At 45.6% G+C, this 13,519-nt stretch overlaps 1 protein-coding gene across 1 annotated transcript in view; it reads left to right on the top strand.

The window, feature by feature from the left end:
* COL4A2 (collagen type IV alpha 2 chain) overlaps positions 1–13,519 on the top strand; it is a 199,989-nt gene that overhangs the window by 122,744 nt on the left and 63,726 nt on the right. The window contains exons 7-16 of the mRNA XM_023217645.2: positions 138–254; positions 1,546–1,617; positions 2,388–2,423; positions 2,532–2,594; positions 4,305–4,340; positions 6,700–6,741; positions 8,567–8,665; positions 10,295–10,330; positions 10,899–10,949; positions 12,026–12,070. Coding sequence (XP_023073413.1) covers positions 138–254; positions 1,546–1,617; positions 2,388–2,423; positions 2,532–2,594; positions 4,305–4,340; positions 6,700–6,741; positions 8,567–8,665; positions 10,295–10,330; positions 10,899–10,949; positions 12,026–12,070 — 597 coding nt within the window. The remainder of the gene's footprint in view (positions 1–137; positions 255–1,545; positions 1,618–2,387; positions 2,424–2,531; positions 2,595–4,304; positions 4,341–6,699; positions 6,742–8,566; positions 8,666–10,294; positions 10,331–10,898; positions 10,950–12,025; positions 12,071–13,519) is intronic.

The raw sequence follows: 13,519 nt of genomic DNA, 5'->3' as shown, positions 1-13,519 counted from the left end.
CACTTTTGAGGTGTCTTTTCCTTGGATTCATGCCGGGAATGTGGCTTATGAGAATATTTAAGACTGTTTTATCACACAGTTACATGGCAACTAGAAACCTGCTGGTTGGCTGATTCTCTCACTGCTGTCTTTCCCAGGGACACCCGGGGCAAGGTGGGCCCAGGGGAAGGCCCGGCTATGATGGCTGCAACGGAACCCAGGGAGACTCAGGTCCACAGGGGCCCCCCGGCTCTGAGGGGTTCACCGGGCCTCCCGTGAGTATCCCCACAGTGCCTGTGCTCCAGGGACAGGCAGACCCCTTGCTAAGCCCTACCTTTATAACCTGGGGGGGCTCCCGCTCATTATGGCCAGAACGGAAGCATAACTGCCTGTTGATGCCCAAGACATGATGTTTCTGGATTCAGATAACTTCATTTTTCATATCCTTTAAATGTTAGATAGAAAATCGTTGTGGTTGATGTTGTTCACTCTGTCTCCTAAGCGTCACTTCATTTTCTCCCAAATTCTCATGATGAATAGTGGAATCGTAAAATGAAAATTAAAAAGCTGAAACCTTGACAGAATCCTGTCCATCACCATCCTTATCAGATTCTGAAATACTTTGTGATGTGGGAGTGCAGTTATTCTCCAGCAGATACAAGGCAGGAGTTTGTTTTTTAATGGAGGAACTTTTATATAGTCATCTGTTTTGTAGCCTCATTTTTTTTTTAAGGTCTTGGTAAAACATCCTGAAATATGTCTTCAGTAGTATGTTACTACCTTATTTCCAAGAAAATCTTGCAAATTCAGGGTTTTACTAAAATTTTGTTTGGTGAGACTTTTTATTAAAAAAAAAAAAAACTAAAGTGAGGAGGGAGGAACAGTCATTAATCACCTTCATCACGTTTTCACCTGAAGCAAGTGGATTTCTCCTCCTGCTCAGTTCCAGCTCCACCTGCCAGTTCCCCCTTCCTCGGCTGTTTCTGTTTTATGTGGTTCAATTTTTCAATAGACTACATCAACTTCTACTCTGTATATCATCAATTTCATTATCAAGAAGCATATCTGTTTCTTTAAGTGATTCTTATAGTAGATGTTGAAAGGTATTTACGCATGCACATATGTATATACCTACCGTTTATATTTGACACAATTCCAATTTTAAAGAATGACCCAGTATCTATCCTGCAGATGGGTGCTTGTGTTAATATGTTTAGTACACTCGTGCCAAAGGAAGCACATCGTAGTATTATCAGACTAAAAATAACATTGGCGTACTAGAGGGTTGGTTGACAGAGATTCATTTGGGTTTTGAAAATAATTTAAATCCTGAAGTATTTCTATTCTGACTCCAGGAAAGATACGATTGGGTCAGTAGGAAATTAAAAGTGTCTCCTTTGTTGCTGAATATGGGGCTGATGTTCAGAATAACCCCCATCAGCCATAAGAACAATTAGACCTTGCCTACAAAAGTCAATGTTCCATCATCCAAATTATCATAGATGCACCGAATGTTAGTGGACTTTTTTTTTTTGTTTTTTCTTTTTACACTATACTGCTAATTAGGGGCCCCAAGGACCAAAAGGGCAGAAAGGTGAGCCTTATGCACTGCCTAGAGAGGAACGCGACAGATATCGGGTAAGTTTGCAAGAGATGGGAGGGGTAATGAAGGGACCCAGTGTAAATTCTCAACTAGCAAAGTTAATTGCCAAGTGAACTTTGCATGTAAGAATGAATGTACTGAAGGCATGCCTAGAATGGCAGTATAACCCAAGTCACATTGAATTTAAAAGTCGTCTTATTTCCGATCAGGATGTTTTCAATCTTATTTTTAATTGTGTGTTTATCTCTTTCCCATATTCACAATACTCCAAGCCAAGTTAGTATTTGTACTTAATATTAGTAAATATTAATATTACTAAAATATATTCTGACTAAATCACAATATTAGTAAAAATTAATATTAGTAAGTTAACATTACTAAGTCCTGATAGGGCTGATCTGTTTGATATGCTTATTTCCAACTCTGCAATAAAAGATAACTAAATCTGAAGATGGTTAAAAGCTATCACTCTAGGCCGGGCGCGGTGGCTCAAGCCTGTAATCCCAGCACTTTGGGAGGCCGAGACGGGCGGATCACGAGGTCAGGAGATCGAGACCATCCTGGCTAACCCGGTGAAACCCCATCTCTACTAAAAAATACAAAAAACTAGCCGGGCGAGGTGGCGGGCGCCTGTAGTCCCAGCTCCTCGGGAGGCTGAGGCAGGAGAATGGCGTAAACCCGGAAGGCAGAGCTTGCAGTGAGCTGAGATCCAGCCACTGCACTCCAGCCCCGGCAACAGAGTGAGACTCCGTCTCAAAAAAAAAAAAAAAAACTATCACTCTTAAAATTATTTCTTCTCCATTAGGGCGAACCTGGAGAGCCTGGATTGGTCGGTTTCCAGGTAAGTTTATTTTTATTAGACGAAATTCAAAGGAAAAGTTTAAGAGCTTCAGAACTCCAAGTACCAGTTTACCTCTCTGAAAAACATTCTCTCACTGCCTATCCACAGGGACCTCCCGGCCGCCCTGGGCCTGTGGGGCAGATGGGTCCAGTTGGAGCTCCAGGGAGACCAGTAAGTACTGGGACACAGGTGCCGACTCTGGGACCATCATCAGGTCATCCCTTCCAGGTGCCGCTTCTTCAGTGGTTGAATCCAGATGAGAGCTTTCAGAATAATTATGATGCTTACAGGTGTAGCAGAGAACATTAAAATGGACCCTTCCTTGCCCACATTCTGCTGCTGTTAAGGTTGAAGAATAAGAACTCAAAATTATGGTCACCAGCTCAGTGCCAGTTATGTCAAATTTTGACTTGGTCCTGGCAGGGTGCCGTTCCATCCCCACCCCATACCTACCCAGTGACAAAGAGCCCATCATCCCTGGGCAAGGCAAACCAAAGTCCCACAGGTTCATAAGGAGGAGATGGGGTTGGCCTGTGCCACGCCGGTGCTAGCAGGCGTATCACACCTGGGCTCATTCCAGCAGGTGAGATACTGGCCATTGTTTAACAAAATGGCCCTAGAGGGCTCATTGCAAGTAGGGAAGAGCAGAAAAAGGCACTTGCTAAGGCTTGTGCAGCTCTCTGGCCACTCCCACCGCTGCACAGTGACCTGGAAGGTGAACTGGCCACTGTGAGAGCTCCTGACTCTCTCATTCCCCATATGTGCTAGTAATCAGATAAATAGGCCTTAACTTGTACAAGGAGAGATCTGGGCTGCAGGTAAGAGAGACCTCACAGGAAGCCATTGCTCAAGACCAAGACAAGCTATCAAGGGACACTAACACCAGTTCCTTGACAGATACTGAGGGGAAAAATGAAGTCATATATGTTTGGGGAGACTCAGTCAAACTGACAGTTGGGGGTGGGGGTACTTACGATTTTCTTCAGATTATAATAAATAACAATAATAATAACAGATTTTGTTTCTACAAAGCAAATTTCCCTGGTGCTGTGAAAGTCATTTTTGCAAGTAGCCCCGTCTGTGAAAGACCTGGTCAGGGTGACTGAAATCAGGATCATACGAGACGCCCTTGCTGTTTCACTCCATTCAGTTGTCAGCTTAGTCACAGCACACATGCCACATGCCTGGGTTTCATACTTTAAATGCACAGCTCAGAGAAGTCGGGCACCACAGGTTGTACTTGCTAGGTCCTTAGCTGCTCTGACAGCTTTTGGTTCTTCACATGAGCCAGGCAATCATCCACAACCCCCTCCTTGTCGGCTCCTTTGTATCCACTTATTTGTACTTAAACACTCTTCTGCATCTGAAATGCTTTAATCCTAAGCACGGTGTGACACTGAATGCTCTGCAGAAAGACACACCATGACATTGCAGATGGACTTTCCACCCTGCAGTGCCAGCCTGTAGATTCATTCTGTCCGTGAACACTGGCCGAGCTACCGGGAAGCAGTGCCGCATGGAGTCTCGCGGGCACTCCCAGGGGAGCTCAGGGAACCTGTCTCTGCAGTCACGGGGCCTGGGACCTTGCAAAGGGATCAGAACAAACAGAGAGGACATGGGTGAAGTCGAAAGCCTAAACACACAAAAGCAAAGCAGAAACAGCTGTCCGTAGACAGCCGGCAGATTCTGAGAACTGGAGCTGACCTGAGTCCCTCTCCCCCAGCATATCATCCCTGCCAAGCCAAATGCATCAGAAACCTCCATGCATCCTACACAGTGTCCTAAATATACAGTAAATGACTTTCCCAGAGCTTTCCAGCGGATGTTATCTGGGTCCTGGGGTAAAGAAAACAGTTTACACATTTCTTTGTATTTGTACAGGGACCACCCGGACCCCCTGGACCAAAAGGACAGCAAGTAAGTTGGTTTTGGGGGTTGAGGATGAGGGAAGTGGGTACTTAGGTGTTTGTGGGTCTGTTTTTTACCATAAAACTTCTTGGTTAAGAACTATTTATTGTTTATATTATGATGAAAACGGTTTTATAGGTTTTTAAGACTTAAACTCCAAGGATAGATCCATGGTGCCTCTGGACATTAAAAAAGTGAATAGTTGGAATGATTTGTTGTTTGCAAATTAATTCCCACACACCTGTTGCTATATGAAAACCAAACTGATGAATATTTGATTGAAAATGAAGATTAGGGCCGGGCACGGTGGCTCAAGCCTGTAATCCCAGCACTTTGGGAGGCCGAGACGGGCGGATCACTAGGTCGGATGATCGAGACCATCCTGGCTAACACGGTGAAACCCCGTCTCTACTAAAAAATACAAAAAACTAGCTGGGCGAAGTGGCGGGCGCCTGTAGTCCCAGCTACTGGGGAGGCTGAGGCAGGAGAATGGTGTAAACCCAGGAGGCGGAGCTTGCAGTGAGCTGAGATCCGGCCACTGCACTCCAGCCTGGGCGACAGAGCCAGACTCTGTCTTAAAAAAAAAAAAAAAGAAAGAAAGAAAGAAAATAAAGATTAGAACAATTTAGGGACAGCTCACATTTATTCAAGTGCATTGATTTACAAGAATGGACAAAACGTAACTCTATCTGTTGTAGGGAGGCCAGTGTCATTCTTCTTACCTGACTAGAATTAGATTCTACAGGAGTCTAATGTCAGCCTCTAGGGATATATTCAGTGATAGTCAAGTTAGGCTAGAGCCCAAAGCTATATACTGTTTTCATCCCAGAAAGGTTATTAAATTGGTTGGAACACAGCAAAGTAGGTGGTTTGTTAGAAACTCGGAAGACAGAACGAGGGTTCCTTATTATCTGGGAAAGCTGGATAAATGTCCAAGACAAACGAATGCAGTTGACAAGGGAAGTATTTGATCAAAATGCAACATAATTCAGAAATGCTGGGCTGCCAACGGGAAGCATCTAGGAACCTTTCCTTTGCCCTGTGTCCCGATGGAGGACTCGCCAAGGCCGCACATTGCCATGCCTGCCCATTGCTGTGACCCCTGGTGACCACAGCTGCCACCGCCCGTGCCCCCAGGCTCCTGTCCCCTCTGACACGGCTTCCTGTTGGCTGGGGAGCTTGCGCAGGCTGCTGGACGCCCCACCGCCTGGCAGCCTGGAGCAGGATAAGATGGGCTCCAGGCCAAGAGCAGCAGAAATAGGACCGGGTGGCCGGGCTGAGGAGGCAGCAGCCAAGCCCTGAGCCCAGGCGTGAGCTTCAGATCTCCCCTTGCTGCAGCAAACATAAACAGCCCTCCTCACCCCTGACCAAGTCACTTCCTGGTGACTTTGACGACCAGCTCAGGAGGCAGAGAGGGACCGTGGGGGACTCACACAAATTGCATTCTAATCTAGCCTGGCTGTGTTTCTGTGCTTTGATTTCAGCTCCCCGCCAGGTGGGGAAGAAGCAAAAGGCAAAAATTCATTGAAGGCTTTGTTTTTATTTTCAGAAAATATCTGGACATTGGAGGGGGTGGATGGTAGACTGCAGAGAGAGAGAGATCAGATAGGGCCTGTGTGACCCTGCTGTCACTGTGGGAACACAGAAACCCTGGGAAAGAAGCAAAGCTTTGGGGAGTAGAAGAGGACTGTGCCTATGATGTGCACAGATTTGTCATCTTGCTTTTTCTATGCACGAATCTTAGAGGTCAGTGTTGTCAGTCCTCCCACACATGGCGACTGCGTTCATGAAATTATTAAATCCTTACTGTGACACTGGGCCTAGCTTTGCTTCTTAAGCAAAAAGGAAGACAAAAAGGCTGGAGAAAGCCCAGAGAATCACCCAAAATCATTATATTCTGATTGATTTTAAATTTCCAAAGATTATTAAAAAGATAGGTAAAGTTTATATGAAATGAGGATTATTTTGCCAAAATGAGAAAAGACTGAGCCAGAAGAAAAGATGAATCATGGTCTTCAAATGCAGAGTCCAGGGAGTGAAACGGGGCTGCTTCCTCTATCTACAGGGGCCAGAACCCAAGGACATGCTCTTAGACTGCAGTCTGCAGAGACCATATACTCACAATTGAGGGCCAGCACCACCTGGGGTCCAATCTCAGCTCCCACTCATTCACTCTGAGGCCTTGGTCACCCGATAGGACAAACTGTCAATCAGTTTCTACAATGCAAAGCAAGAATATTATGAAAATACAGTTGCTCAGTAAAGTTGCCGATACATAGGTCTTGGGTATCTTTTTCTAAGAAAAATAATTTTATTTCTCTCTGATTATTAGCTTTTGAAAACTTACAAAAATTATTTATCTTTTCAGGGCAACAGAGGACTTGGTTTCTACGGAGTTAAGGGTGAAAAGGTAAAGGGAGGCTGGTCAGTTCCCGCAGAGGCATGCAGCATTTCTCAGCCAGGAAATAAATCATTTTCATTACTAAGTTCTATGCTGTGAAACTTTTACCTTGAGTTGGTCTGCGGACAGACCATTTGCGTAGGGAAATAATCATTGCAAAGTGCTAAGTGGTCACCCACATGGCAGTGATAATTCTGCATCAACAAGACGGTAAACATGGACCATCTAGGCTAGCCGAGACTCTGACACAGAGACGTAAACTCAGCTCATCTTCAGCAGGTGGAGGTGAGGACATGCCATTGAGGGCGTCTTCTCATGTGTGGAACCCAGAGGTGAGACTAGAACCAGAGACTGACATGGAGCCATCACAGGGACCAGGGGATCTCAGGGACCAGCCCTGGTAGGCCACAAAGGCAGCCATAAGGACCATGTGGCTTTTCTCCTTAGAACAGTGAATCTTAGAACAGTGCTAAGATTCAAAGACCTCATGACCTTTGAGAGGAGCGTGTGAGATCACATGCACGACAGGCTTGACGCAGCGCCCACACCCCGCAAGCAAAACCTCACCAACACAGTCCCATTGCGTTCACCACAAAAGCCATGTACTCACTGTAAAACAGACCTGTCCCTTGGCCTCATGACCGGAACGTTTCTATTTTGTATCCATTCTGCTTTTTGATGGAATAGCACAGAAAGTTGAATCAAGTCCTGCTCATGTTTGAAGAGGAAACTCTTCCTTCTTTACATTAATGCCATAGAAGAAGTCAGAAAAGAACAATTAGCAAGCAGAGGGCTTCTGGGAAAAAAAGAAAGAAAAACATTGAAGATCCAAACACATAAAAATGTATAGCCCCATATGATGAAATATAACAACATAATAAAATGAAAACGAGAAATCTGGGAAGAAATCATTGGTGGGAGAAGAGAATAGTCCTGCTGAATGTGATGGAGATTAAGTTAGAGTCTACAATCTACAGAGGGCTTATGCAAATAATTAGCAAAGAACATCAGGGGCCCAACAGGTACAAGGGCGGAGAATAAACAGTCTGGGTATTTTAAGATACTCTATTAGTGGACACTCAGCGTGCACTGTGGAGTATCACTTTCTGCAGCTGATCCAGCATCCCCGTTTACTGCTGTCCATGTTATGTGATACCCGGGCTCAGACTTGTATGATATAGTTTAATGTGGAAACAAAGGAAGAGACAATAATGTTCTTTTTGTGTCCATTTCTGGGAGGTAAAGCCAGAATATTATGCAAGGATAGTTGTCCAGTAATGTTTTAGATAGATTGGTTTCACCATCTGCGCACCACATCAAAAAGCGTTTTCTGCTAATGATAAAAATGCAAATTAAAGCAATCTTGGGATATTATACTTATTCAAGGTTGCTTTTTATTATATAAAAACATCTTTAGCTGGGGAAGTAGTCTTTCATTTCTTCAGCATTTCTTTTATCTTGGTGCCCATCACGGCAACCAGTAGAGTAATACCTGTCAAAAACCATGAAGACATTAAGTCTTCATACCTAATAATTCCCCTATGTAGAAATTCACTGTGAGGAAATAACCCCACAGAAACAAATGCAGTTCAGAACTGTGAACAACCTACATGGCCTTTATGCATAAATTCTAAATGATTGCTAATGAAAGGAGGATACAAAACGCTTACACCAGGATTACTCTGTTGTAATGTTTATGCTATAAAGAGGTACACATATGGTAAGTAATATGCAAAAATTAAAACTGCAGTATTTTGGCCATCTTGTGTTTGTATTCGAGTTTTGTGGTTTCCTTTCTATTTAAAGACAACAGCTTTTGCTGAATAATTTGCAGGGTGACGTAGGGCAGCCGGGACCCAATGGGATTCCATCGGACACCCTCCACCCCATCGTCGCGCCCACGGGAGTCACCTTCCACCCAGATCAGTACAAGGTAAAGAGCAAAACTGATTGTTTTCCTAGTTGAACTAAAAAAAAGGAGAGTAAAAAAAATTTCTTCAATTGTATTCCATCACATTCCAAGTAGAAAAAGCCTTACCACCAACTTGGAAAATTATGCATGAAAACATAACCATGTCCTCCCAGAATGTTTTCGACGCTTGCAGACAGTTACTAGATCCACAGTGCAATTGCCTAGTCAGTCCATCATCTCAAACGATTGTGATGAATCTGAAGCAACGTGAGAATTCATTAAAAAATAAAAACCTCACGTCTGTCCTTACGTTCAGTGTAGCTGGAGGCTCATGGTCATACCGTAATTCAAAGCCAGAATCACAGAACTGTCTAGCAAAATGTGTTCAGCAAAATAAAACCTACTTCTTTGCTGACATGAAGCACCTTTTGGAGGATCAAAGTCAGTTTTTGACAGTTTCTGAATTATTCAATTAACATTTTGCTTAATTGAAATCATGCTCTTAGTCTGAAATAGGAATTGCCGTCCACTCTGCCTGGGTTTGAAGGCTTCTGTGCCACCCACTCGCTCAGGGAGGTCCTGCAGCCTTTGTAGGGCTTCCTGTTCCCCTTGTCAAATGGGGATGGTGATGCTGACTGGAGCTGACGTGGAGGTTGCAGGCGACTGTGAAACACTCAGTACCATGTGGGGCACACAGAATACCTGGGAACTAAAATAGAAACCCCAAATGTGGAGATCTTGTCTTTCCAAATAGAATCTGATTCCCAACTCTTCAGCATCTGTCAGGATGGGGCTTGGGTCCTGGGTCCTGGGTCCTGGGTCCTGGGTCCTGGGGCAGATTTGGCAGGCAGGACCACTGCCTTTTGGGGGAAAACAACCTAGGTGGCTATGGCCCAGATTATGAGTGACCGTTGACAAAAGTGTCCTGGGAGGCAGCAGGGAGGGCCTCTGTCCAGCTTCTGAATGGGAGCCCAGAGCAGGGTTGATGTGTGTGGAGGTGCTCAATCTTCTGAGTCAGGCTTCCCACCGTGTCTACAACCCAGGCCAGGGTGGGATCCGGGGCTGAGCATGGCCAACCTGCAGGGACAGTTGTGAGCTGCGGGAATCCAAGGTACCTTCCAGGAATGACGGGGACAGAGGATCTGCCAGTTGCTGTTTCTTTCACCATTTTAGACAAAGAGAAGTGGGAAAAACATAGATCATGTTTTTGATCTATGATATTGACATGGCTTTCTACAGCCACTTTTGCTTCAAGTTTCAATATGTTCCATGTGTATCTTTTCCTCAGAGGACGTCCTAATAATGTTTTCTTCCAAAGAGTATTTTCATTAAGGCTTTTCCTTGGGCACGTGCTCCCACGATACGGAACTGTGTGGGGGATAAAGGAAAACACAGAGAAGGAAAGACAGACTTTCACTTGTACCAAGAGGAATACATGAATTAATTTGTCTTGTGAAAATCTAGAAGAAATGACACATCTTTTCCCTTGAATTTTGAAGCTGCAAAATTTAAGAGTCGTGTGTTGCAGTCAATTTATAATGATTGAGGATTGATTCAATACTTTCAGCCCATGTAATGAACCCAGATTGATTTTTACCCGTTACCATCCTCAAATTAATAAGCATTTCTTATTTTTCATATTCTTCACAGGGTGAAAAAGGCAGTGAGGGGGAACCAGGAATAAGAGTAAGTCGAGTAATGAGCCTGCTCCCTCCCCTGTGGCTCCTGGGCCCTCGGCGCTCTGCCGGGCATGACGGGGTGCACCGTGCGCTCGTGCCCGCACACCATCAATCTCTCATCCCCTTGTCCATAGTAGGACAGTATTAGCATGCATTTTTACACTCTATTTCCAGAACTCAGTTCTAGAATTCCTTCCTCTTGGTAACATAAACACTGGCTAATCATCTTCTGAGGTTTGGGAAGGGAGCATGAAGATGGCGGAAGGGCGTGGCTTTCATTCAGGCGTCACCAGGTTCTGCCCTCTGTCCCCTCTGTCACTGCCTGTCCTCAGAGCTTCAGGGTCACTTACCACGTGACGTGACACACGCAGTCCTGGATGGGTGACAACCCAGGAAGGCTGGCGGGTCTCCTAGGACCCTGCCCTGCACTGCGCCTGAGTTGAGCATCGCCAGGCAGTCTGGACACCATCGGGGCTGAGGACACAGAATCCCGGAGCAGAGGATGACACGTGGGCCCTACCGGCTGGAGGGGCCGCCCGTGGGCTGCGCCTTACGCCCCCTCTGCTCTCTCCTAGGGCATTTCCTTGAAGGGAGAAGAAGGAATCATGGGCTTTCCTGGACTGAGGGTAAACCACGCCTTTTATAACTGCAGTTGTTGGTTTGGTTTGGTTTTTTTAAGTAGGCTTTCCTTTTTAGAGCTGTTTCAGGTTCACAGTGAAATTTACCAGAAAGTACAGAGATTTCCCATTATTACTCCCCCCGACCCACCTCCACATACACAGCCCCCCAGCATGAACGTCTTGCTCTGGGGGCTGCACTGGCTACAATCCTGTGAACCACCTTGACACACCCTCCGCGGAGGAGGCGCCAGTACCTCACAAACCTTTCTGGTTGTGTGCGTTCAGCTCAGTTAGTCTGTGGTAACCAAAAATGTAGAATATCTTAAACACACACTGATTTCCGACCGTCCCAAGAGCCCAACAAAAATGTCCCTAGTTGTAAGGGGCAGGAAGGGGTCCCTGTCCACGGTGTTTCAGCCACCTGAGAGACAGACCTCACCTTCAGAGCCCCAGCCTGGACTGACCCCACTCACTCCACGACCACACCTAGCTGAGGGCTGGGACAGGTGGTCAGAGCCCTGGGCCCAGGAAGAGAAAGCTGAGTTTTGCTGACTATCTGGCAGTTGCTACCACTCAAAAGACCATATTTTACATTCTCCAAAAATAAGAATAGAGAGACACAGTAGAACATTGGAGTACAAGCCTTTTTATATTTTAGTTTTTTATTGTGCTATCTTAGTGGATCTCTCTGTATTTCTTTAAGTGGTAGAAATGATGCGTGTTATGAAAGCATTGCTAAAATGATGTATCTCCCTCAGGAAATGAAAGTCTTGGGATGGCTCTGATGCCTTCGTAGTGAAGCAGCTTTGAGATTAGGATGGATTCTGCTTTCTTTGAGCCTTTTTATCATAGTCATTATTTCCCACCCCCACCCCCTACAACTTTGTAAAGAGGGAAGAATTATATTAATAGTTGGTATTGAATTTGACAATTTGTTCCTATTCTTCAAAGTCTGGACCTGAGACTTGCTCAGTCTGTCTATCAGCATTTTGCTGTAATCATAGCCAGGTGCCGTAGTCAAGCCCTCTGGAAATGTCACTGCATATTCTGAGCTGTTTGCTTCTGTTTTTTGTTCAATCCAGGGTTACCCTGGATTGAGTGGTGAAAAAGGATCACCAGGACAGAAGGTAAGCTGGATGCATGAACTGCACTCTGCTCTGGGCCCACGACATTCCACAGAGGTTAAATAAGTAGGCCTTGGCATCTCAGGAAAGAAACTTCATCTCCAGAAAAAACATCAAAAACGGTTCTTGTATTTGCAGTCACACAGATAATCCTGCCTCCCAGGTCATTCACAATGCTTGAGCTGGATCATTACCTTGGCTCTCACTTTTGCAAACTATCTTTTGGTTCCTCCCCTTCAAAGTGTCCATCACTCAACCCCACCAGCCATGGCTTCTATATCGTCCAGCCTCACACCCCTCCTCCGTGTCCTTTTCGCTCGTAGGAAGGTCCTGGACTTGGTGACCCAGGGTCCACCTAAATTTTTTTATAGATTGACCCATACTCTGACACTTCATTTATGTTTAATGGCAACCCAATTACTTTTATCATGAGTTCTGTGGACAGATTTTCGGCTTTTTTTTTTGGAGAAAAATGTTATTTAAGAAATGTATTATGGGCCAGGAGCAGTGGCTCATGCCTGTAATTCCAGCACTTTGGGAGGCCGGAGGAGGGTGGATCACCTGAGGTCAGGAGTTTGAGACCAGCCTGACCAACATGGTGAAACCCTGTCTCTACTAAAAATACAAAATTTGCCAGAAGTGGTATGGGCACCTGTAATCCCAGCTACTCAGGAGGCTGAGGCAGGAGAATCACTTGAACCCAGGAGGCAGAGGCTACAAGTGAACTGAGATCGAGATCGCGCCATTGCACTCCAGCCTGGGCAACAAGAGTGAGACTCCATCTCAAAATAATAATAATGATAAAATTTTAAAAAAGAAATGTGGCCGGGCACGGTGGCTCAAGCCTGTAATCCCAGCACTTTGGGAGGCCGAGACGGGCGGATCACGAGGTCAGGAGATCGAGACCATCCTGGCTAACACTGTGAAACCCCGTCTCTACTAAAAAATACAAAAAAACTAGCCGGGCGAGGTGGTGGGCGCCTGTAGTCCCAGCTACTCGGGAGGCTGAGGCAGGAGAATGGCGTAAACCTGGGAGGCGGAGCTTGCAGTGAGCTGAGATCCGGCCACTGCACTCCAGCCTGGGGAACAGAGCGAGACTCCGTCTCAAAAAAAAAAAAAAGAAAAGAAATGACCGTGTCTGTGCTGCTCTGCCCAGTGCCCCTTAGAGAGTGTTCCATGTTGGCAGGTACGCATCTGCCTCGTTCTTTAAAGCTGCAGAGAATGGCAGTCAGTGGGTGCGCCATATTTCCTTACCCCTCGAGGTGGTTCTCATATTTCCAGCAAACATGCAGTCGCCTCGGTGGTACACAGGGCTTGGTTGCCTGCCCATGGGCTAGTATGTCCATCGCTCAGTCCTAGTAGATGCCTAGAGTATTATGAAAATCACTAGCCTCGGAATCACAACTCCGTTGAATCCTGCTCAGGGCTGCACGGAGGGTAGTGTGGCATCTG

Source organism: Piliocolobus tephrosceles, chromosome X (genome assembly GCF_002776525.5).
Source record: "Piliocolobus tephrosceles isolate RC106 chromosome X, ASM277652v3, whole genome shotgun sequence".
NCBI lineage: Eukaryota > Metazoa > Chordata > Mammalia > Primates > Cercopithecidae > Piliocolobus > Piliocolobus tephrosceles.
This window is presented reverse-complemented; position numbering and strand designations above follow the sequence as displayed.